This window comes from Miniopterus natalensis, chromosome 2 (genome assembly GCF_054644295.1).
Source record: "Miniopterus natalensis isolate mMinNat1 chromosome 2, mMinNat1.hap1, whole genome shotgun sequence".
NCBI classification, from domain to species: domain Eukaryota; kingdom Metazoa; phylum Chordata; class Mammalia; order Chiroptera; family Miniopteridae; genus Miniopterus; species Miniopterus natalensis.
The window spans coordinates 137,937,975-137,961,370 of record NC_142082.1 but is presented as its reverse complement, the minus strand read 5'-3'; the positions used below and the strand labels follow the sequence as shown (position 1 = coordinate 137,961,370).

Below are 23,396 nucleotides of genomic sequence, written 5' to 3'. Positions count from 1 at the left end.
TGGTTGCCTCCTAAATGAAGCCCAACTGGGGACTGAAGCCGAAACCTAGGTATGTGCCCTGACCAGGAATCCAACGACAACCTTTCAGTACACAGGACTACGCTCCAATCAACTGAGCTACACCCATCAGGGCTGGATCAGCTGACTTTAAAACTGAACTAAGTCAGTCAGATATGTCTGATCAGAGGTTGGAATCAGAAGTTTTAAAATTAATTGATATATCCTATGGTGGTGAATATGGATTCAACTAAGCTACTGAGTTTTCTACTAAAGTCCTCTCCAATGTGAAATTCATTCAAGAGATGAAAGTAATAGGATTATACTTTGATGAACTCAGCCAGGACAGAGAAAAACATTCTCTAACTCCGGAACCAGAGAAGAATAAATCTCATTTCACAAAGAGACAAGACAAAAACGAACTAATTTAGAGCATGCCCCTGCTAGAATAGTTTGCTAACAACTATAAAAAATTTGGAGCTCTGGCCAGTGTGGCTCAGTTGGTTGAGCATTGTCCAGTGCACTGAGGGTTAGGGGTTTGATTCCTGGTCAGTGCACATGCCCAGGTTATGGGTTCAATCTCTAGTTGGGGCGTATGTGGGAAGTAGCCAACCAATGTTCCTCTCTCACATTGCTGTTTCTCTCTACCCGTCTCCCTTCCTCTCTAAAAATCAACTAAAAATAAAAGTATCTTCGGGTGAGGATTAAAAAAAAAATTAAGAGCTACATTGGAAATTGTTACAGATAAGTCACAAGAAGGATCCCAATTTGTGAAAGGATTTGGTGGAATTGGGGGTATCTAGTGGCACTGAGATTTTTAGAGTATGGAATACTAAGGAGGAGATGATGAATTTTTTTAACCTTGATGACTACTATAGGTAGTTGACATGGGTCCGGCAAAATGAGTTTCACCCTCCTGCATCCAACCCAAGGAGCATACCCATGGTGGAATCCAAACAGATCCCTTCCTTATAGTTGGGACATTTCCAGAACTTAACCCATGAGCATTGGATATTGGGGGGGGGGGAAAGAAACAAAATCTGACTGAATCCTATACTTTGGTTTGTCCCTGTGTCAGCGCAGCAGGCTACAACTTAGTTGTGTGTTTTTTTAAATATGTCTTTATTGATTTCAGAGAGGAAAGGAGAGGGAGGGCTAGAAACATCAATGATGAGAGACTCATTGATCGGCTGCCTTGAGCCCGCAATCCAGGCATGTGCCCTGACCAGGAATCAAACCCCAATCACCTGGATTCTAGGTCAACGCTCAACCGCTGAGCCACGCCCGGCCGGGCTACAACTTAGTTCTTAAATGCCACTTTGGGCTAATTTAAACAAGAACCCCAACTAGATTTTTATGATGAGCAAATAAAAATCTTTATGTGATTAGGTAAAAAAACAAAAAACAATCAGAATCCCAGCTGTTACTTTTACTCAGTGGTAAAATTAGTTGTTCTTGTATTTTATGAAAAAGAAAATGATTTTTTTAACCTTCATACATAGAAGCAAAGATACTTTAACTGCTGTAAACCTTCAAAAGTTAACAGAAATGAGATCGTAAAAATAAATAAATAAATAAATAAGGCCTCAATACTCATAAGACAAGTTAAAAAACAACAACAGTAAATTTCTATGCTGAAGAAACTTTTGTAGTTCACAGAGCTGGGCTAGTTAGTTAAACAAACTGAACAGGGAAAGCTGGATAGCTGCCCTGCTTTTGACTGAAGAGATGCTCCTGTGATCACAGGAACAAAGGCAATTCCTTGGCTGGGGTCAACAGTAGAGGTATTAAAATATTCCTATGTTTCTGTAGGTCTCTTGATTGCCTTTCCTTTTGACTCTGTAGGTTTGGGGACACCCAGAGACACAGTCTGCCTGCAGACTGCAGGAATATCAATCCTTGGGGTTTTAAAAAAATTCCACCTCAGGAGCACCACACAGCAGCTTTGTTCAAAAGTTTGTTTGAACTCTTTTGACCTGACCTTACTTTGGTTACCAAAGAAACTATCCTGGCCCACAGTGAGGGTGGGTATGTGTGAACTGAGTAGAGGGTCTCCTGAGGTGTATGAGAGGAAAGATTCTATGCCTAGATGTGCCAAGTTTGGGGGGGGGGGGGGGAACGGGGGACAAGATACCCAGACAGCCCATCTGAGTTTAGATATTTAGTAATCCTAGGCCTGGGCTTTTAATTACTGGTGACTGGGTGTGCAGAGAAGGTGGAAAATGAGAAAATATCTGTTAAAGTGGGATAAATGAAGTGGCAGGTCTAGGTCCTGATGGGAATATGTATGAGACTCTTACCCTTAACAATACTGGATGTGAATAGTAGCTTAGTCTTTAAACAACTCTAGGAGAATGCCCAGCTTCAATTGTAATTTAGTAAGCTGAAACATCCTCTCCAGTTACAGGGCAGGCATCATGAGTCTCTTGGATGCTTAGAAAAGGTGCACAGTATCTCTCTCTTAGCTGACTACAGCTGGTTCCTTGACTCGCCTTACTTCAAAATCATTTCAAACTATTCAGAGCTTTTTCAGCTTGAGAAACATTTTCATTTTCTCCCTTTTGCTGCACCTGCCTTTTACTGATTAAGAAAGGAGCTAAGGAACGTTGGTGGCTATGAAGGATTGAAGAATTCCACATATTGAGTTATCACTTAATTATAGTGTAAAACTAGAATAGACTTTAAAATTTATTGATTGATTTGAGAGAGAGAAACATCAATTTGTTGTTCTACTTACTTAGGCATTCACTAGTAGATTCTTGTATGTACCCTGACCGGGGATTGAACCCACAACCTTGGTGTATCAGGACAATGCTAGGGCTAGAATAGAATACTGCCTACATAGTTTTTCTGCCTTTTCATTATAACCACCAGCAAAACCCATAGTGGCTGCAAAACTGATGTAATCTAAACTATTGTAAAAGACTGAGCCAGGTATCAAGAAAAAAGAGTATCTTGTCTTTAACTTTAATAATTATAAATTAAAATAATATTATAGCCACTAACATTTAAGTGCTATATCTCATTCACTTTTTATAGCAATCTTAAAAATAGTAGGTACTGCCTGGCCGATGTGGCTCAGTGGTTGAGTGTCGACCCATGAACCAAGAGGTCACCGATTCCATTCCCGGTCAGGGCACATGCCTGGGTTGCGGACTCAATCCCCAGGCGCCGATTGATGGTGTTTCTCATCGATGTTTCTATCTCTCTATCCCTCTCCCTTCCCCTCTCTCTAAAATAAATAGAAACATATTTTTAAAAAATAGTAGGTACTATGACATACGTAGTACGTACTTCAACTAAATTCATTTTACAGATAAGAAAGCTGAGGCCTAGAGATATTAAGTAACTTGCCCAAAGTCTCACAAAGTCTTATACATAGTAAGGGGCAGAGCCAGAAATGCAACCCAGGACATTTTTACTCAAGAACCCACCTTCCAGACTTTACCATCTCCTCAGGCATTTTACATAAGCATTTCTTTGGAACAATAGCAGAATGGAAAAAGTGCTTAATTCCCAAGGGATAAGAATTACTAGGACCCATAGCTAAAAGTTGTGAACTACTTTAACGACTTCCATATCACTTAAATAACTTGAGTCAGTGCTAGGATCCTACTCCTGATTCTTACCATACCAAATGTCTCCACTTTATAATTAACTAGGGATCTAAGGAAAGGACTCCAGTTAGTAATCTATTTTTAAAATTTATTTTAGAGAGAGAGAGAGGAGGAGAGGGAGTGAGAGAGAGGGGAGAAAGAAAGAGGGAAACATCAATTGGTTGTCACCCATACATGCCCCAACTGGGGGACTGAACCCACAACCTGGCTATGTGCCCTGACTGGGAATCGAACCCACGAGCCTTTGGTGTACAGGATGACACTCCAGCCAACTGAACCACACCAGCCAGGGCTCCAGTTAGTAATCTTATACTAAAATTTTCTCAACCAAGTTTGTTTCTAATTCTGGCTAACCGGCTATTCCATCTGCTGAACTGTAATAAAATAATTAGGACGGTTTCCAATGAACACAGGCCTCTACATTTTTCCTTACCTAAGTTACTAGGAAAAGTTCTGTCTACCACCACCAAGATAAAAGTGAATAATTGGTGTGGATTGGTTGGGCGTCATCCTGTGTACCAAGGGGTCAAGGGTTCAATTCCCCATCAGGGCACACACCCAGGTTGCAGGCTCAATCCCCAGTAGGGGGCATGCAGGAGCAGCTGATCAATGTTTCTCTTCCCCTCTCCCTTCCACTCTCTCTAAAATAAATTTTAAAATATTTTTTTAAAAAAACTGAGTAAGGGATATAAATGAAAATTTCAAAACTAGAACTTCTATAGAATATTCTAGATAAAAATATCTCCATTTCACTAAGTCTCCGGGCCAGGTGCGAAATAAAAGGAACATTCCATATTCTTCTTGTGGAGAGGCAAGACTAGACTCTATCTTGCTAAACTTCCACACTTCAATTCAATGCTAGGGATACTTCAGCAAGTTCAAATTACAAAATTACAGAAAGGGAGATGCTACTCCTGGAACCCAGCCATTCTCTCAGTACAAACCCTGGGACCACTCCCTTCACAAATCTCATCTCAAAGTCCATTTGGAGCCTGGCTGGTGTGGCTCAGTGGTGAGCACTGACCTATGATCCAGGAGACCACAGTTAGATTCTCAGTCGGCCCGGGTTGCAGGCTTGATCCCCAGCAAGGGGTGTGCATGAGGCAGCCGATCAATGACTTTCTCTCATTGGTGTTTCTGTCTCTTTCCCCCTCTCCCTGAAATCAGTAAAATTATAAAAAAAAAAAAAAGTCCATTTGGAATGTGTGGGACATCCTTTTTTCTGGTTCCCTATTTTGCTATATCCTGAAATGGGAATTTTGAGCTCAAAGGTGAGGCAAGAACAAGGGAGGTAAAGAATAGGGGGAGGGAAAGGATACACTCTCTAGCCACTAAGGATAGTATCAGAGATTTCCCCATGAGCTTCCTTTTTAATCAAATCTTTGGTGCTTCTCCTGGAGATCCAGGCAGAGCATCTGGTCCAAATCTACCCCGGTGGGGGGGAATGGATGGGGACGGGGACAATGACGACAATGACAACAATAGAGATTCCCCCCACTCCCTACAAACAGCCTGCCCACCCCTCACCAGCAGAGACCAGTGAGGGTTTATTTTGTGCAAGCCTGCTCTTCCCTCACCACCCAGAGCCCCTCAGCTACCGTCCTAAAGCCTCTTTCCTTCTTGCCCTGCAGGGAAAGGGCACAACAGGCCCAGTAAATCAACACAGTTCTAATGATCTCTCTCACTTGACCCTTCTAGCGTGACGGTGTCGCATGGAGACAAATGTACAATAAACTTCACTCCATCTTTAGCTCCTTGCTGACAGATTTTGATTCATGGGATGGTGAGACCCATCTGAGGGAAATTACCTCGATCAAAACGTATTTCTCTGCCTTCATCAGGCCAATGGCCCCCCGGCCATGCTCAAATGCACAAATGGGGTTATGCATCTGCAGGCAGCACTGACTCCTCTAGCTCAGTGTCATATGCATTTACAAACCTTTTCCTTCTTTTCAACCCCCACCCCCACCCCATGCCCCTCCTGCAAGCCCTCAACCACTAACAAATCTTTATTCTTCCCATGCATGTTTCTGTGTCAGAAGAATAGTGCTGGAATCTGAAGTGCCCTTATTTCCTATTAAATGAAAACTCTTAAACACATACAACTTACATCCAAAATCTGAAAAGAAACCTGTCCTCACTAACTAAATGCAGGCATTCGGTGTTCAGATTGACCCGTATAGTTCATTTCTTCCATCCTGTCACTCAACATTTAAACAGCAAGCCAAGTGCCTGACTCCAATAATTTCAGCATACATAATAATCCTACTTCCCCCAAAACTGCCTTTTCTTTTTAAAAGCTCATTGATAAAAATTAAAAAGGGAATTGTGTAAAAGAGGAAAGCCCATTTATAAGAAGCACAGGACAGAAAGCATGATATATATTTAATAAAGCCAAATATCCCCATCAATCACTATCACTGTATTTTCCAAACCGAACCCTTCAGAAGACATTTTCAACTTTCCAAAAATCACTTTTGTCCTTGTTTCTCTTTCGTATTTGAAAAATCCTCAAGCAATATAAAGAAAATAATACCTGCTGAGGGAAAAGACTGAGAAATTCAAAGCAAGAATATAAATTACATGTGTGAATGTGCTTAGTATGTAGGAACTATCATATAGGTAATTGAATAAATATTAGATATTAGTTTTACTGTAACATTCCTTCTGGTCCTTGAAACAAAGTGTGAGACTACCAACAATTTGAAGCTAACAATGCCATATATTCTTCATTAGAAGTGAAGTCACCAAAAGTTGGTAAGAATCAGGCTCATTACCAAGGCAACAAGGAAATTCCTTTTGGCTGCAAGGCAAATGAGTATTTGGAAAAATGACTAAATTTAGGGTTAAAGTGTTGCAGAACAATAACCAAACAAAACCAGTCTTCTCTACCAAGTGCTATTAACCATCTTCTCTTTCTGGAACCCTAAATCTGTGCTGCCAAGCTTTACTGGCTTCATCATCCCTAATAATTAATGACTACCAAAAAAAAAGATATCTATATAAGGAAGTATTTGAAGGAACTGAGCAAGGATCCAATTTCTAACTTTGTGGACCCAATCCCAGGTACTTTAATGTCTCTGAGGAACTGCTTTCACTGAATTACCCAACATTGGTTTCTATCAACAATTTCGATAACACTAAAACTGTAAAATTAATCCACTCACTCGTCATTCAGGTATCTACTGAGTGTCTATTTTTGGTCAGGCACTATATTGGCATTGGGAATAGAGAGGTGAATAAAACAAAGATCCTTAACCTCATGGGCTTATGAATCCACAACTGAGTTACTGTAAAGATGTGTGCCACTGTTCATTACAGCACTGCATTATGAGGAGCCATGGGAAAATTTTCTTTCTGGTCCCCAGAACCAAAATAATTGCTAGTTTTTACTGTCTGAACCCTGTGAATAACTAAACAGTACAACTGTGTTCTCCTCTTTCTACTGACTACTATAAAGTAGCCAACTATGTGACCTCTCTCTGGGGAGTGACGCTGAAAATATTTTTATTAAAAAGGAGAAGCCAGTCCTGGCCTATGTGGCTCAGTTGGTTGGAGCCTTATCCCATGCACGGAAAGGTTGCGGGTTCGATTCCTGGTCAGGGCACATGTCTAGGTTGTGGGTTCAATCCCTGATCAGTCACGTAAGGGAGGCAACCAATCAATGTATCTCACACTGGTTTCTCTCTCTCTCTCTCTCTCTCCCTCCCTCCCTCCTTTCCTCCCCTTCTAAAATCAATTAAAAAAAGAAAAGGAGGGGAAAGGCCAGAGTATCGTGGTGAAAGACAAACATGAGATCCAGAGGTGGAAATCTAACACCCAGATCCCAAGGTAGAGGCTTAGCAGACAAGATGAAGTGCAGTTAGTTCCAGGGTTGCTGCTGTACCCTTAAGAACTTATTCCTCTTGCCCAGGACAGTGTGGCTCAGTTGGTTGGAGTGTCCCATCCCCTTTCCCCCTCCCTCTCTCTCTCAAAAATAAAATCAATAAAAACAATAAAAACATACCCCCCCCAAAAAAGAAATTTTTCCTAAATATAATGACATTAATTTAAAAAAATACTTTACAGCCCCAGAAGAAAAAAGAGAGGAGATACTAGGTTATAACTAGAAAATTTTAAAATAAAGGCTCTTGTCAATGGTTTCCATGGCATATACACTGTAGCCAGGAATTAAGTCCCAAATCGAAGGCCAACTGCAGTAACAGGCAGTCTGAATAGCTCAGACATTCTTTCTAAAGTGATTGCCTCTTTTTATGGCAGAGTACCAAGAATAAGCTCTCAACCCAAAATGGAATTCTACCTTTGTTATCTTCCAAACCAAACTTGTGTCTTGAAGATTCAAATTCAAGAGAACATTTTTCAAAACTTACTAATTTTATCCTGAATACAACAAATACTACTATTCTAAGCTTAGTGTTCTAGGGTTACTTGCTCTGCCAAAAGGAGTCCACTTTGATTTAATTAGCAATAGTACCCCATGGACTGTGTGTTGAAAGCATTCACCTTCTTCAATCTTATTACCAGTACCACTCTGGATCATAAAGAGAAACTAGAAGAAACAAAACAGTGACCCAAATGTAATGCGGGCTTATTTAGGGAATTTGAACTCAGTAATTCCCAAAACACAATTGAGCAAGAGTATTTTCTGAATTCAATTAAGAGACATAGTCACTATTCTTAGAGGAGACCAAAAGCATTAACCAAGCCAGGCATTTTTCCTGGTCAGTGCAACAAGCTCACTCACTTATATCATGCACAGGAAGCAGAAATTTCCATCTAAAGAATTCAGCCAGTTATCTTTACAAGTAAGAAAGGCATTTAAGGGAAGCTCAGGTACTGCTATGAATTGGAGCTGGCCATTCTCCTGTTTAAATAATTAAGCTACTGTTCACATCCAACACTGTTCAATGTAAAAGTCTCATATAATACATTCCCATCAGGAACTAAACGCTGCCACTCTATTTTTTTAAAAAATATTTTTATTGATTTCAGAGAGAGAGGAAGGGAGAGGGGGAGAGAGAGAAACATCAATGATGAGACAGAGTTACTGACTGGCTGCCTCCTGCATGCCCCTTGCTGGGGACCTAGCTTGCAACCTGGGCATATGCCCTGACTGAGACTCTAACTGCGATCTCCTGGATCATAGGTCGATGCTCAACTGCTGAGCCACACTGGCTGGGCAATGCTTCCACTTTATTTATCCCGCTGTAACAGTTATTGTCTCAGAAGTCTTTCCCCTCGAGTGATGGAAAAGAGGCTAATATTGACCTAAGATGGTCACATTTTGCAAAATTAACAAATAACTGTTCCCTTTTGAAAATGAATTACTATACTACGTTAACAGTTCTCAGGTCAACCTGATTTTCCAAGTGAATGTAAGGTAAGAGTGAGGCAAAAAGGAAAAGAGGGAGCTTTATGGTCAAATCCTGACTCTCACTGCCACGTCACTGACTGATGGCAAGATGAAAAGCAGAGCCTGGGGGCTTTCAGGCAATGGTAGATTAATAATGACGTGGCCTTGACTTCCCAGAGGTAAAGGTTATGAAACACTCCAGGGTAAGTGGGCTTCCAATTTCATACTCTCAGGGTGAATGACAGCAACTGATGGTTTTTCTCTCAGAAACACTTCAATGCTTAAACACACAGCTGTCCCCTCCCTGCCCCAGTTTCTGAAATTCATCTGTACATGTTTACTCCTGAGCCTTATGCCAGCCAGACTGCAGAATATGGGGTGGTCCTAAAAACCAATGCACAGAATCTAAAAGAGGACTAAAAGTGAAAGACTAGACTAGGAGAGGGCATACTATCTTAGCACATGCAGTACACAGTAAAGAGACATTCTAACCCCCCCCCCCCCCCGCCATACATAACACACTTCCGAAAACAACCACCTTACATACTCTCAACAATCTTTCAACTGTGAGGTCAGAATCAACTTTCTAGGGCCAGAAGTCCCCATCTCCCTTCCCTTAAAAGCCAAAAAGCTGTTGCTTTTAAAGATAAGTGATGTAGAGCCTGGAAGAAATGTCAAGAATAAAGCTAAAACCTTTTGAGGGGAGGTAAACGCTGTCTTGGCCAAAATATACAGAGAATGACGGATGACAGTTACCCAAGAAGTCACAAATTTAGAATGAGCACTAGGAAAACATTCTTTTCACCTCCAGTATTTTAAAATGCAGATTTCTGGCTTCACCCAACGTAATAAATCTGAATTTCAAAAGGAAGAGCTTAGGGAGCTGAATTTTAAAAAGGGTTCCCTGGTGACTCATGTGAAGCTATAGTTGGTAATAACTGCAAATAGCTATGAGTATAGACAAAATTTAAAAAATTTCTCACCAAGTCCAAAGAAGGCTGTCACTAATTCCAATTTGTCCCTCAAAGCACTAGGGGCCTTCCAAAAAAGTTTAAGATCCCTACAATCAGGATATCTCTGCTGCAGAAGTGTGAAAGGAAAAAGAAAGTTAGGAAGGAATCACAGCTGGCTCTAAAGAGCACACCTGTCTTGCTGCCTTCCTAAATCCAAATAGAGGAACAGAAAGACACTTTTAAGCCAGAGGAGTTCAATAAACGAAGAACATGCCAAAACAAGATCAGGGAAAACCTCAGGTATGTGGAGGAAAGAGAGAGGCGCAACTAGGCTGATGCACACAAAGGTATTTTCTTCTACAGAACTGATAAGAGTTAAAAGAGAGAATATCAATAAAGTGGAGAACAGACAGATGTTTAGGATCATGTGTTTTGCTTGTTCATGTAGAGTGCTAAAGAGGGCCATCATATAAGGCCTCTCATAGCTCTGTTCATTTCCAGCTTCCTTTCCTCCTCAACCATTTCATACCTAAGTACAAGCATAATAGTGAAAATTCTGTAACTGCCTCCCTCTACTCTGTAACTCAATAAACTCTTCACCCAATAAATACTTCCTAAAACCTAGACACTAAGCATTTCAAACATAATCTCCTTAATAACACATTCACTGCTAGGGACTTAAAAGATTCAATATTTGATATGAGCTCCAAATGTGGAACACCCTGAAAATAATTTCTATTTCTGTCCTAAGAATCTGCTCTGGGGATGAGAAGGTAAGATTTAGTTAAAATATTAATTTTTGAAAATGTGAGAAAAGAGTAGCAAAGGTAAAGGAGAGGAGGAAAGAAGTTAACATTTTCTAGATCTTAACAAGGGACCTCAGATTTTATTAAGTGGAGGCTATTTACTAGTTTGCAAACATCACCAGCAAGTATTCCCCTATAAAACAGCTCCCAATCTGATATCCTGCCTCATCCCCATGCCCATCTCCAAAATACTATAGAATTTTTTCTGACTGGCTTCAGCTATCAGGCATAAAAAGCAACTGTGCTATTTTGGTGAGTACATTAAGAAAAATGAACTGTCGTATAATTATTAAACCTGAATGGAACCAAACCTTGAACTTTTAAAAAATAAAATATTACCTCTCTTAATCAACGTCCGCCCAAAAAACAGTATTATTATTCAAGTGTAAACCTTTCAAGTATTGAAATAAATCTTAAACATGCTTGTACTGGTACAGCACTCACATCATGAGGAGCCTTTTGAACACCAAAATTCCCCCCTCCCAGCAAAAATAACAATACACACACATACAAACCCCCCCCAACCCAAAAAGTAGCCCACACTTTTTCCTCCCATGCAGATTTTGAAGGATGGATAGATAAGACTTGGATTCAGATAGATAGCTCACGTTTCACCATAGCCAAGAAGCCTACCTGGGAGTGATCAGAGATATTGCTCTGCTTAGAAAAGCCAGGCCAGCTACTGGTCACCCCAAAATTAGACATAAATTAGACAACCAATTATATATAATGTGATTTACAGGTGGGCTTTAAAAGTTATTCATCTTATGTACTAAAAAGTAGCACTTAAACAATTGGAGGTTATTTAAAAGTAAAACAGACTCAATCTCAATCCCCTCCTTTCCAGGCTATGTTTACTCTTGGGACAAAGACTACAGAGGGACCACAGAGGCATAAAACTTGTCTTTTATCAAGTCGTCAGTTCTGATGTTAGAAAAAGGAATGCAAGACATTAGTGAGGGTGGAGTATCGAGTAGGGGAGACAGAAAAGAGAATGAGTTTGTTATCTAACTATATAAACTTTCTTACCTACTAGTTCTTTGGGTTCAAACTCAATGAATGAAATCAGAGACAGAAAAATCACACGAAAAAGCACAAGATCCTAGTGGTCTCAACTATGTACCTTAGGGAAGTATAGGCCCTCTGTCACAAACTTCTCAAAGATCCAATTTATAGCCCTGGCCAGTGTGGCTCAGTTGATTTGAGCGTCACCTAGTGCACCTAAAGGTCACTGGTTGATTCCTGGTCAGAGCACATGCCCAGGTTGGTGTTCGGTCCCTGGTAGGGATGTGTATGGGAGGTAGCTGATCGATTGATGCTTCTCTCTCACATCTATGTTTCTCTCTCTCCCTTCCTCTCTCTAAAATCAATAAAAACATATTTTACAAAAAGATCCAATTTATAGTAAACAGGGCAAGACACCAACCATGAATGTTAACATAGCATCAAAAATTTAATCTTGCTTCCCCAAATTTTTATAGCTTTTCCTCTTAAAGTGTTCAATTTATATTCCTAACAAAAATTTTTCGTCTTACCCAGCTAGGTAAAAAGTATGTGTTTGAAAGTTAGGACATAGTGGGAGAGTAAAATTGTTGAGCAAAGAAAAACCTGACTCCTACTTCCCTAGTTAAAATTAGAATACATTTTCAAGAGCCCTGGGCAGGGGAGAGAAAAATTCCATTCTGCCTCTTTGCTCTTCCAAATTCCTATAGCCAAGTGGTTCAACAGCAGTTGAATGGCACACATAATGACATCATTGATTAGAACCATAATAGAAGGGAATGAGAAGGGGGGCGTAGGAATGAAGGGAGGTGAAGATGTATTTGTGTTACAGACAAAAGACAAGTTCTGTTACTCAGCAGGGACAAAAGAAGAACCAGATGAGAGGATAAACTGAGGTCAGAGAGTTTTCCCTATTGTTTCCTCTTTAAACAGCTTCACCACTCCCTAAAGGTTTGTTCCAATGGTTGGGTGGAAACAGCAGTATAAAAAATGCCAAATATTTATTTTCATGTTATTATGAATTAGAAGGAGAATTAAAGGACTGGTTAAATTTGGTTGGGCCCTAAAATGCTCCAAGAAATGCTGAAGACTATGTGGGGCTGGGTCTTGTTTATTCCCTCAGTCATCCTTTCTGGTAGCCTCTCTCAATTGCTGTATCTAACATATATATAACCCATTCTTATCTTCTTTTCTTGTTGATTAATATAAATTAAAAGAATAAAATTTTTCAAATGGAGAAATTTTGGGGAAAATGACAACCTAGGATGAAGGGGGTGGGGGATTCCTCCAAAAGCCCTTGATCAATGAAATATAATGACTAAGAGGATCACGCAAGTTTTTTCCACCTGCAATCCTACTGTCTGCATTTTTCTTGGTCTTTTTTTTCTTTTTTTCTCAATCCTCACCTGAGGATATGTTTTTATTGATTTGAGAGAGGATTTGAACCCGAAACTTTTTTGGTGTATAGGACAATGCTCCAAACAACTAAAACACCAGGCCAGGGCTTCTTGGTCTTCTTTTTTTATGGTTTAAACAACAGAAATTTATTTTATTATGGTTCTGAAGGCTGAAAGTGAGATCAGGGTGCCAGTATGGTTGATTTCTGGTGAGACCTCTTTCTGGTTTGTAGCCACCCACCTTCTTATTGTGCCTTTACAGGGCCTTTCCCCAGTACATGCATGTGGGGGAGGGAGGGGAAGAAAGAGAGGAAGAGGAAGAGAGAGAGAGAGTGGGGGGAAGGGAGGGAGAGAGAGGAAGGAGGGAGCTTTCTTGTTCTTGTGGGGTCCTATGAGAAAGGGTATGAATAGAGAATTAAACGTTAAACTTGGGCTAGGTACAGCTGCTTTTGTATATTTGGATGAATATAAGAACCCAAATCTACTCAGCAGGCTATTTTCCCAACTTATCCTGAGATCTAAATGTTCTATCATTTACCTCTTTAAAAAATATTCTACCTAACACCTCGCCATAGCTTATGGTTCCAGGTTGGTAATGTCTTATGCATGGCCCCACGGTTCTTCCTTTGGAAAAGGTCTGTATACCCATACCTAAACTCTCTAACAAAACCCAGTTATAGACTCTCTAAGAAGGCTGGTGATCAACTTTTAAATCTATAGCAAGAACTTCCCTCTCTCCACATCCCAATGTCTAACCTCTATGCCAAAGACTCCCGCAGAAGGGGAAGAACAAACAAATGTTTCTTCATTTATTTCAGATGCTGGAAGGGCTAGATATAAGCAAATGGGCCTTCTAGAAGACAGTGACTGGAGACCAGACTGCCAACAGTTAGACACAATGAAATTTGTATGCCAGGAGACACTGGTGCCTTCCTGTGCTTGGAACTGACTTTTTTTTAAATCCTCGCCTGAGGACATTTTTCCATTGCTTTTTCAGAGAGAGTGGAAGGGAGAGAGAGAAAGAAACATCAATGTGACAGAGAAACATCAATTGGTTGCCTCCGCACCTGCCCCAATCAGGGCAAAGCAAGAAACGGAAGTATGTGCCCTGGGCCAGAAATGAACCTGGGACCCTTCAGTACCAGGACTGACACTCTAACCACTGAGCAAAACCAGCTAGGGCAGAACTGACTTTATCCAAGCTTCCTCTTCGATATCTCAACACATTTTAGTGACAAGCTCATCAAAAAGAACACAAGTCTAAAATCTCTCTCACTCTGAAGTGGTTTATCTCCAACCAATGGGTGAGCAAAAATATATAATTATATGAAAGGTTTATGAAATTAATCACTGCATCCACCCAAGAATTTTCTAGCTACCAGCCCCATTAAGAAGAAGATGGTCAGTGGAGGGATAGTTTGTTTTCAACTTTTAGATTCTGACACTGTGTAACTTAAGACCACACTATCAGGGAAGAAACTGGCAAAAATCACAAACTTGTTAAGATAAATCATTAGCATAGTTACCTATATGAAGAGCCACAAGTAGGGAAAAGCCAGTTAATATTCTAGTAGAGAAGTAAGGAAAATGTATTAAGATTAATAGGGATACAAAATACTTATAGTTTCTACTACTACTATTAATGAATAGAAGCAGCCTGGCTGGTGCGGCTCAGTGGATTATCATCCTGGGAGAGGGGTGAACAGAAGGTGGCCGACTGATGTTTCTCATCTCTCTCATGGATGTTTCTATCTCTCTCTCCCTCTCTCTCTAAAATTAAAGAAAAAGATATTAAAGAAAAGAAGCAGTAACACATACCCCTCTGCTTAGTGCCTGGGTTTTTTCTTTTTTAGATACTTACCTGGCTGGATTTCCTGCAACTTCCTAAAGTATCAATTTTTACTTTCCCAAATATGCTAATATTTGAAAACAAAATAAAACAAATCAACTCAAATTAGCTACTTTTGTTAACACTATAACTCTAAGCCCAGACTTAAGTTTTTACCAAAACTGATGTCCTATGACCAATATACAAGGTAGGGCAAAAGCAGATTTACAGTTGTTCGTATGGAAAATAATACAATAATTAATAAATAATAATACAAGAATAAACTGTGTTTCTCATTCTTACAATTTTAAACCAACTTCTGCCCCACCCTGTATAACTGATTTGGCTTCCCATCTATTCCCTCTATCTCTCATTCCTTTCAGAGATGAGTTTCTTATGTGCCAGGCCAAATCCTGTCCTTCACCAACAGGACTAACCCAAACACTATTTCTCTTGGGAGGCATGGAAAAGTGACAGGAAAAAACAATAAAAAAACAACCAGTCAAGCACAAGACTGAAAACCTAGCTAGTGATCAATCAGAGCCAATCAGGCAGAGGTTATTTATCTGGGTTTTGTTTTGTTTGACGAGTGGGAGGTTTCTCAGCCCATAGTCACCATGAGGCTTATATGAGAAAAGGCATGCCATTCTATCCTCAAATAGTCCAAAGAAGGGACAATTTACAGCCTCTTGTGTAAAAAATGTCTATAAATGCCAGTGCCATTCTTTGCCCTGTCACTTTCCATTATCCTAAACCAACAGGATTCTATTCACTGAGACTGGAGCTGGAAACATGAACGAACAGGCCTTTCTTGGGCAGGGTAAAAGAGGTTTTGTGTATAGTATACTAGTGGAGCTGAAAACTGAAATATATGAACAGTCATACAAAAGTCAGCCTAGGAAGAATAGCTGAGATTCAGAACCCTCAAATCTGTAATATGCTCAAGCTATAAGTCTAAATATAAAGAGATGATCAGATTGCAACAGTTTAAAAAAATCAGTCATAAATACTACTGATCCATGGTTCACTTCTCACATACTTCTGCTTTTTATCATATATACTGGTCTGCAGCAAAATCTACTGAAGAGAAATCAGCAAGCAATCAGGGCCTTAACCTGGATCAAGTAAACACAAACCCTGTGCAATGGAGATGACAGGGGGTGGTTTCTCATTGCACCTTTTAGGTTACTAGGATGAAGAAGAGGCATCTCCACACCATCTACCAACTTACCACTACTGGCATCATCTCTAAGTGAATGGCATCTGTATCTAAAGAATCGTAAAATTTACAGACAGGTGGCCAAATTACGTAGAAGGATGCTATACTAGAACCCAGGACCCCAAAATAAGGTGTACAAAGTGTGTTGATCTGACTGGTCCATAAACACAAACTTAATCATGTCACTATCTTGGTCAACCAACCAAATACTAGGTAGCAAATCATCTCTGGTGATAAAGAACAGTTAAACATAAGACTGAAACAGGTAACCCTCACCAAGAATGTATCCAGTTTATAATTTCGGGCTTTGGATCTAAGACACTAAGTTCTAGAAAAGATGTTACTTGAAAAAAAAATAAAATAAAACACTTTCTTTTACCTTACTTCTTTTCCTCCTCTCTCCTTCTACAGATTCAGTGTAAAACTGTTTATATCCTACAAGTACTAAAAAATTCTGGGCTACAAAAACAGTGATTCAATTTATGTGGTCTGATAAAGGGATTCTATGCTACTTCCAAGTATAAAAGCTGTGTGGGAGATATAAAGTAGACTTGAATAGTTCAATACATATGTGGCCATTCACTTAAAAATTCAGTTCCTCAGTTACACTAGCTACACTTATAAGATCAGTAACCACATATGGCTAATTACTACTATATTAGATAACTGACTGTTAAGTAGAACAATATTCTATAAAGTATTTACATCATCACAGAAAGTTCTATTGGACAGTAGTGGTCTAGACAGCAAAATGTCAGCATTTTTGGGACATTTTAATGGTTTATGGGGAAAATTACAACAAACTGTTAAAATGAGGATGATTCTGAAAATCAGGATTTATGATCAATGTATAAGGAATCTATACTCAAAGAAGACATCTCAGAAAGTCAAAAACCTCTAAGCAAAGTGGTACCTGGAAGAAATCATATACTCTAGTACGGTGCTACTCAAAATGTGGTCTGCCTCCTGGTACTGGTCCCCAAACTGTTTGTTACCAGCCTGTACTTAAAGTCCAGAAATTCAGAGTGTTTTTAGAAATTTCCAGAGTAATTTAATACTGCTGTGACTTTATTGTATTCTACAAAAGTACCACTCTGCAATAAAATGGAAATTTAAAGAAGCTAGTCTTTGCCATAGAATTTGAAAAACACTACTCTAGAGAACATATGACAATAAATGTGATTAGAGAACAGAGCTCATACAGAGTTCTACCAATTACCATTATCTGATTATAAACTTTGAAATTTTTTTTAAAAAATATGTCTTTATTGATTTCAGAGACAGGAAGGGTGGGGGGAGAGAAACATCAATGATCAGCTGCCTCCTGCACTCCCCTCACTGGGGATTGAACCCACAACCCAGGCATGCGCCCTGACAGGGAATTGAACAGTGATCTCCTAGATCATAGGTGGATGCTCAACCACTGAGCCATGCCAGCTGGGCTCCCTTTAGAAATTTAAAATGAAAACTGACATCTTATCAGTGACCAAATAAAACAAAGAAGTTAACTGATTTAAATTAGTCATAAAGTCAGTTGGGCAATGGAACTGAACTAAGAAAGGAAGAAAACTAATATTTATTGAGGGTCAAACTGTCACCATGTTAGGTAATTTCAAACACACATTTACTCTTCACAAACACAGTGTTAGGTATTACTCCCTTTTTTTTTCGGTTAATCTTCACCTGAGGATATTTTTTCCATTGTTTTTCAGAGAGAGTGTGTGGGGGGACGACGACACACGGACAGGACATCAATGTGAGACACGACTGGTTGCCTCCTGCAGGTGCCCCGACCAGGGCTGGGGATGGAGCCTGCAACTGACGTATGTGCCCTTGGCTGGAACTGAATCTGGGACCCTTCAGTCTGTGGGCCAGCGCTCTAACCACTGAACCAAACTGGCTAGAGCCCGAAAATATTTGTTCCATTGATTTTTAGAGAGAGTGGGAGGAAGGAGGGGGGAGAAAGGAGAGTGGGAGAGAAACATTGGTGTGGGAGACACACACTGATTGGTTGCCTCCCACACACACCTTCACCGGGGCTGGGGATTCAACCTGCAACCCAGGTACATGTCTTTGACCGGGAACTGAACCTGCAATCCTTCGATGAGCAGGCCAATGCTCTAACCACTAAGGCACACTGGCCAGGGCATTACTCTCATTTTTATAGATGAGAACCAAATAAGTTTAATATTTTGCTCAAAGTCACAAAATTAAGGTATCATCCTTCATGTTCTACTTAGCCTCCTGTGGACTGAAAATGAAACCAGGTAAAATATGGAGAAAGATTCCAGGGAAGGGAAGAGAAAAGCTGATGTCCCTGTAATGAAATGTTATCAAACTAACTCGGGTGGACAGTATAGGTGAGGGACAAATTCCTCTCAGGAATGTTTCCATGTGAGCCGAGTAGTAGGAGGTACAAAGTTCTATTTAATTAATTTTGATGGAACACACAAACACACATAATTCCCTAGAAGAGTGAAGTTATTGCTGAGATTCTCGGATATCTAGCCCTCATATACAAAAGTAGATAGATGAGATCCAGGGCCACAGAGCCAAGGCACCCTTTCCCTTGGCCATCTGGCAAAACACAAATGACTGGGTTTATAATAATTCTTCCCAACTAAGCTGCATATGGTTTAAGAATCACATAACTCCGTCTTCCTCTCAACTAAATTTTAAAAATTTCACATAGCCCAGCCAGCATGGCTCAGCAGTTGAGTATCAACCTATCATCCAGGAGACTGAGGTTCAATTCCTGGTCAGGGCACATGCCCGGGTTGCAGGCTAGATCCCCAGCAGAGGGTGTGAATGAAGCAGCCGATCAATGACTCTCATCACTGATGTTTCTCTCTCTCCCTCCCTCTTCCATCCTCTCCCTGAAATCAGTAAAATATATTAAAATAAATTTAAAAAAAAATAAATTTTTGACATAAACCAGGAAATACTCCTACTGAAGATCTATGGTCTCAGCATCAAGCTGGGCACACAGAGCTGATGTTGTATTTCTGGTAAACATCAAAACTGTAACCTAAAGGAAAGGAAGATGAAACACAGTTGTAAGCAAGGTTATGAGTCCCCTGGGGGCACAAATGTTTACTTTTTAGTGTTCAGTTTTTTTCCTGAGCAAAAATATAACCACTGTCAGGTCAATTTTTTCCTATGGATTTCCAGAGAGCTCAATATTTCCATACTCAAATGGGAAGTAATCATTTTTTTTAAGTGATGTTTTTTATGGTTTGAAATATTCTTCCCTTAACCCTGTCACCACTTCGACAGCTAAGAGAAATACAGAGCATCCTCAAACAGCCTGAGTAGAAACTACGAAAACAATCTGTAGAAAAATACAATTAGCTTTGTGAAACAATTCCTGTAATGTAATCAATAGTCAGTGAGAGGAAATGAGAGTCAAAGGACCGTGTGAAACGAAGTGTTACATTCTCAGCCCAGTGCCCTAATGTTGCAAAAACTGTCATTTCCAGTGACATAGTCCTCAAGCTGCTCTAATGTTGCAAAAACAGTACTTTACCTTTCTGGAGATTGAAGAGACATTCAAACCAAATCTTTGAGCTCTTTCCTTTAGCTTGTCCAGGTTAACCTACAAAAACAAGGGGTGGAGGAGAACAACAAAAAAAATCTGTATTTTAAAAAATCAAAATAGAAAATACAGAAGGTAGAAACTTATGGTCCAAAGATAAGAGGTAAATAAGCCTACATCAAAGATACCTTATGTGCCAAATTAGGAAACTTAAGCAGAACCCATCCATGCCAGTAATTATTAAAAAGCTTCTTCTGGAATACAGTGAAAGAGTCAGCCCTACCTCCTTCATTCATCAAAGGTGCCAAGAACTTCAGGAGGGTTTAAGATCAAAGTAGGACAAACACTGCTTGAAAAAGCAAACCAATGTCTCAATCACCTCCACACAAGTCCACTATTCACAGTCCAAAATCATTAATTCCTGTAGTCTCTGCAAATAATTCACTCTATCTCCTAACAAAAAGAAACCATCACTGCAGATCTACTTTATTTAGAAGACAAATCTACCACCAGTACCCCACTCAATTTTCTTCCTTTTTCTTGTAAGCCTTGATATATCAAGACTTATTATTATAAGGATATATAGGATGCCTTTTTTTTTTTTTTTTTTTTAGGTAGATGAAGGCTGTTTTGAATGATTAATGCATGTAACTGCTGAGGCTACTATGTATAGGTAAGAGAGGTGGAGCTTTATTTCTTGGTCTCTTCCTCCTTGGGCAGTCTTGATGATTTCCTCCTTCTTGGCCTGGAGGCATTCTTCACAGTGCTTGCATTCCTCCTTGGTCTTAAACCTGTGGGCCTCAGCCTGGTCAGCAGAAGTTTCTTGTGAGCCTTGTCTGCCTTCCTTCAGCTTATAAATGTGTTCCAAAAGAATCCGCTTGTTGTTGGCCCACAGACTGAAGGGTCCTGGGTTTGATTCCAGCCAAGGGCATGTGCCTCAGTTGCAGGCTCGGGCCCCAGTTGGGGTGCGAGAGGGAGGCAACCAATTGATGCACGTCTCTCACATTGATGTTTCTGTCTGTCTCTCTCCCTTCCACTTTCTCTGAAAAAGCAATGGGGGGGGGGGGGGAGAATCTGCTTGTTTCTGAACATGTTACCTCTCATTTCAGGTACAGGCCGTGGTCAGTCTTCTTAGATTCATGGCATATTCTGAGCAGCCGGAGAATAATTCTCATTGTCCTCATCCAGGTTACCTTCTCAAGCATTCAAGCACTGGCAGTACCCTTTGGCTTACCTCACCCATATGTCTACCCTTCTTGCAGGCCACAGTGTTTTCCAGGCATCAAGCTTGGGGAATGGACAATCACAGGCTTCTGGATGATCAGTCCATTTTTGATCAGCTTTTGAATCTGCCGATGGGAGTTGGCACTGGCAATTTCATTGGTTTCATTAGGGTCCAACCCAACCTTCTTTTTGCTTCAACAAAGGACACTGCAAGCAAGCCTCTTCTGAGGCCTGAGCATACTCATGGATGTGGTCGCAGTGTAAAAGTATTTGGGAAATTTTCATTACTACTACTACTACTACTACTACTATTACTACTACTAATAATAATGAACTGTAACCCCAAGAGCAGGATTTCACAAAGCCAACATATTTTTTATAGTAAATACTGATTTTTAAAAATTTAGATTGTTATTTTTTAAATCCTCACCTGAGGATATGTTTTTATTGATTTAGAGACAGAGGAAGGGAGAGGGAGAGAAAGAAACATCAATGTGAGAAACATCCACTGGTTGCCTCCAGTATGAGCTGACTGGGGATCGAACCCACAGCCTGGGTATGTGCCCTGACCAAGAAATGAACCCGCTACCTTTTGGTGTACAGGATGATGCTCTAACCAGCTGAGCCAAAGACAAGCTGAACATATTTCACATCATTTATTTCCATTTTCTAAACATGTCTACTAGTCACAATGGCCCAGAAGTGTCTTATTCTACTAGCCTTTATTTTCTGATTTTACATTTACTAGGTGTGTTAAAAAATACCAGTACCTATAAAGAGAACTCATTAAATTGCTTTCACAGATTTTCTTGTGGTAATTAAGAATCCAAAGCCACTGGACAAGGCCTAAAACTCCAGCACCATAAAAAAGAGTTACACGGACTGTCCTCTAACAAAATCTATTCATTTTTTCAAGAGGAGTGATAGGAAGGAAGATAGTTATAGTATTTTTGATGTGGCAATTTTCCTGACTCTTGGTACTTCAAACAATTATTTTTATTCAGGACATAAAACATTACTGAAAAGTCATCAAGACCATATGATTTCAGTTTCCTCTGACCTGGGGAGAAGGAGGATTCTCTACAACTTTAATACTAACTGTATAGAGTTAAGTTTTGGGTCTCAAAGTATAAAAAAAGTTTTCTTACCATAGGCTTGGTGTCGGATGACAAGCCTATAAAAGAAAAAGTTTTATTTAATATTTTAAAAGTCATAAAAAAGGAAGCTCCCAGTCTTCAAATCAAATTAGATAGCATAGAAATAGTATATAAGATAAATCTCCTTTATGATGAGAAGGAAAAGGTAGATTGCATCTAGAGATCATATCTGCATTCACTGAGAACATAAAATGGTATAGACACTTTGGAAAACAGTTTGGCAGTTCCTCAAAAAGTTAAAACATAGTTTACCATATGACTTAGCAATTCCATGCCTAGGTATACACACAAAAGAAATGAAAACATACACCCATGCAAAAACTTGAATATGAATGTTCACAGCAACATTATCCATAGTATCCAAAAAGTGAAAACAACCCAAATGTCCATCAAATGATGACTGGATAGATAAGATATAGTATATCCATACAATAGAATATTATCCAACAATAAAAAGAAATGAAGTACTGATACATGCTACAACATGATGAATCCTGAATACACTATGCTAAGTGAAAGAATTCAGTCACAAATAGCCACAAATTATATTATTCCACTTATATGAAGGCAAATTTACATATAGAGAAAAAAATTAGTGGTTGCTTGGGAGGAGAGGATAGAAACAACTGCTAATGGGTACGAAGTTTCATTTTTGGGTTATGGATATGTCCTAAAATTAGGCTGTGATAGCTGCACAACCCTGTGAATATAAAGAAATCACTGATTATATATTTTAAGTGGATGAATTGAATGGTATATGAATTATATCTCAATAAAACTTAAAAAAGAGAAAGATATCCTATCTGGAAAAAAGAACAGAGCTACTATTGTGAGTTAAAATTATGGTCTCTTTAAAACAATGTTCTGTCCTGAAATACTAAGCAGCAAGTAGTAAACTGACCTATATAATCAACCCTAATTTAGTCAATAATTACTTAAAACTTTTCAAAATTTTATTTTAAACAATCTGTTTTGTAACTGTAATCAGTTACAGACCACTGTAACTCTCCACTGTAAACATTTATGAATGGATTCAACTTTTACCACAATCCATGTGCTAGGAACTGTTAGGTGTTTTTATGTTCTCACTCATAACACTAACTCCTTTCAAATGTTCTGTTCTTTTAAGAGCTACTCTGTAGTTCTAGGATGTCAGAATTATGGTAACACTGTAAATGTTATCTATACATTTTTATTGAGCAGGGTTACTTTTCAGACTAGGTATTAATGTTAACTTTCGTTCTTTCTTAAATAGCACTACCTAATGTCTTTAATAATTTTTGTCGTACTATCACCAATCCCATTATA

General features: G+C 39.5%; 1 protein-coding gene across 2 annotated transcripts in view; it reads right to left on the bottom strand.

Moving 5' to 3' along the window:
• SARNP (SAP domain containing ribonucleoprotein) overlaps window positions 1-23,396 on the bottom strand; it is a 45,934-nt gene that overhangs the window by 4,541 nt on the left and 17,997 nt on the right. For both annotated transcript variants that reach the window (XM_016214371.2, XM_016214370.2), the window contains exons 8-9: window positions 22,080-22,105; window positions 19,699-19,767 (exon numbers count right to left, since the gene is read on the bottom strand). In XM_016214371.2, the coding sequence (XP_016069857.1) occupies window positions 19,699-19,767; window positions 22,080-22,105 (95 nt within the window). The remainder of the gene's footprint in view (window positions 1-19,698; window positions 19,768-22,079; window positions 22,106-23,396) is intronic.